A 1,367-nucleotide genomic window follows, 5' to 3' on the forward strand; every position below is an offset into this window, starting at 1 on the left:
CCCCCCCCCCCCCCCCCCCCGGGGCTCACCCCCGCGTGCCCCCGGTACTTGCGGACCACCTGCCCGGTGGTCACGTCCCAAAGGGCCACGGCCTTGTCCGCGCTGCCCGAGCAGATCTGGCTGTTGTCAAACGACCTGGGGGGGAGGGACACACACGGGGGGAGGTCCCGGGAGTGGGGTGGGAGGGTCCCCCAGGGCAGGGCCCTCCCCGCAGCCCCCTCCCCGCCCTTACCCCGCGGCGTCCAGCACCTCGTAGCCGTGGCCCTGGTAGGTGCGGAGGGCTGTGCCCTTGTGGGGGTTCCAGAGCTTCAGGGTCTTGTCGCTGCCGCACGTCAGGCAATAGTTCCCGTCGGCTGAGGGGGGGGAAAAGGCGGTGACTCCCCAAAAACGGGAGCCCAAAGATGGGCACCCCCTGCCCGGGAAATGGGATGAGCCCCCCTCCCCCCGGGACCCCCAAACCTGCCCTGGGATCCCTAAACCTGCCCTGGGACCCCCAGACCTGCCCTGGGACCCCCAGACCTGCCCTGGATCCTTAAACCTGCCCTGGGACCCCCAAACCTGCCCTGGGACCCGCAGGACTTCCAAACCTGCCCTGGGATCCCTAAACTTGCCCTGGGGGACCCCCAAGACTTCCAAACCTGCCCTGGGATCCCTAAACCTGCCCCGGGACCCCCAGACCTGCCCTGGAGGACCCCCAGGACTTCCAAACCTGCCCTGGGATCCCCAGACCTGCCCTGGGACCCCCAGGACCTCCGCACCTTCCCTGGGACCCCCAAACCTGCTCCAGGACCTCCAAACCTGCTCTGGAACCCCCAAACCTTCCCTGGGACCTCTAGGACCTCCAAACCTTCCCTGAGACCCCCAAACCTGCCTTGGGACCCTCAGGACCCCCAAACCTTCCCCAGGACCTCCAAACCTTCCCTGGGACCCCCAAACCTGCCTTGGGACCCCCAGGACCCCCAAACCTTCCCCAGGACCTCCAAACCTGCCCGGGGACCCCCAAACCTGCCCCGGGACCCCCAGCACCCCTAAACCTTCCCCGAAACCCCCCAGGACCCCCAAACCTGCCCCGACATCCCCAAACCCCATCCCCGGGACCCCCCCAAACCCCGTTTTCCCGGTTCCCCCCCCCCGCCGTGGTCTCACCGTTGAAGCGGGCGGCCCGCACCGCTCCCTGCCCGCACTGCAGGCTCCGCACCCGCTGCCGGGGCAGCTCGGGCCGGGCGGGCCGCGGCCTCGGGAACGCCATGGCCGGGCCGGGGGCGGCACCGGGGGCGGCACCGGGGGCGGCACCGGGGAGGGGGCGGTACTGGGGGGCACCAGGGATGGCACCGGGGCGGTACCGGGGTGGGGGCGGTACCGGGGGG

At 71.0% G+C, this 1,367-nt stretch overlaps 1 protein-coding gene and 1 long non-coding RNA gene across 2 annotated transcripts; both read right to left on the bottom strand.

The window, feature by feature from the left end:
* Positions 1–29: 29 nt before the first annotated feature.
* On the bottom strand, positions 30–1,269 carry LOC113942568 (WD repeat domain-containing protein 83-like; the record flags this gene model as incomplete). The annotated part of the gene is made up of 3 exons (XM_027633675.1): positions 1,147–1,269; positions 233–353; positions 30–135 (listed from the first exon to the last, which is right to left on the bottom strand). Coding segments are annotated over exons 1-3 (330 nt in total), but the record flags the coding sequence as incomplete, so codon positions are not given.
* LOC113942569 lies at positions 362–1,021 on the bottom strand. The gene is made up of 3 exons (XR_003525964.1): positions 909–1,021; positions 559–750; positions 362–499 (listed from the first exon to the last, which is right to left on the bottom strand). It is a non-coding gene; the product is annotated as an uncharacterized LOC113942569 (long non-coding RNA).
* Positions 1,270–1,367: the final 98 nt, after the last annotated feature.

The sequence above is a fragment of the Corapipo altera genome, unplaced genomic scaffold, assembly GCF_003945725.1.
Source record: "Corapipo altera isolate COAL_440 unplaced genomic scaffold, ASM394572v1 56692, whole genome shotgun sequence".
Taxonomy (NCBI): domain Eukaryota; kingdom Metazoa; phylum Chordata; class Aves; order Passeriformes; family Pipridae; genus Corapipo; species Corapipo altera.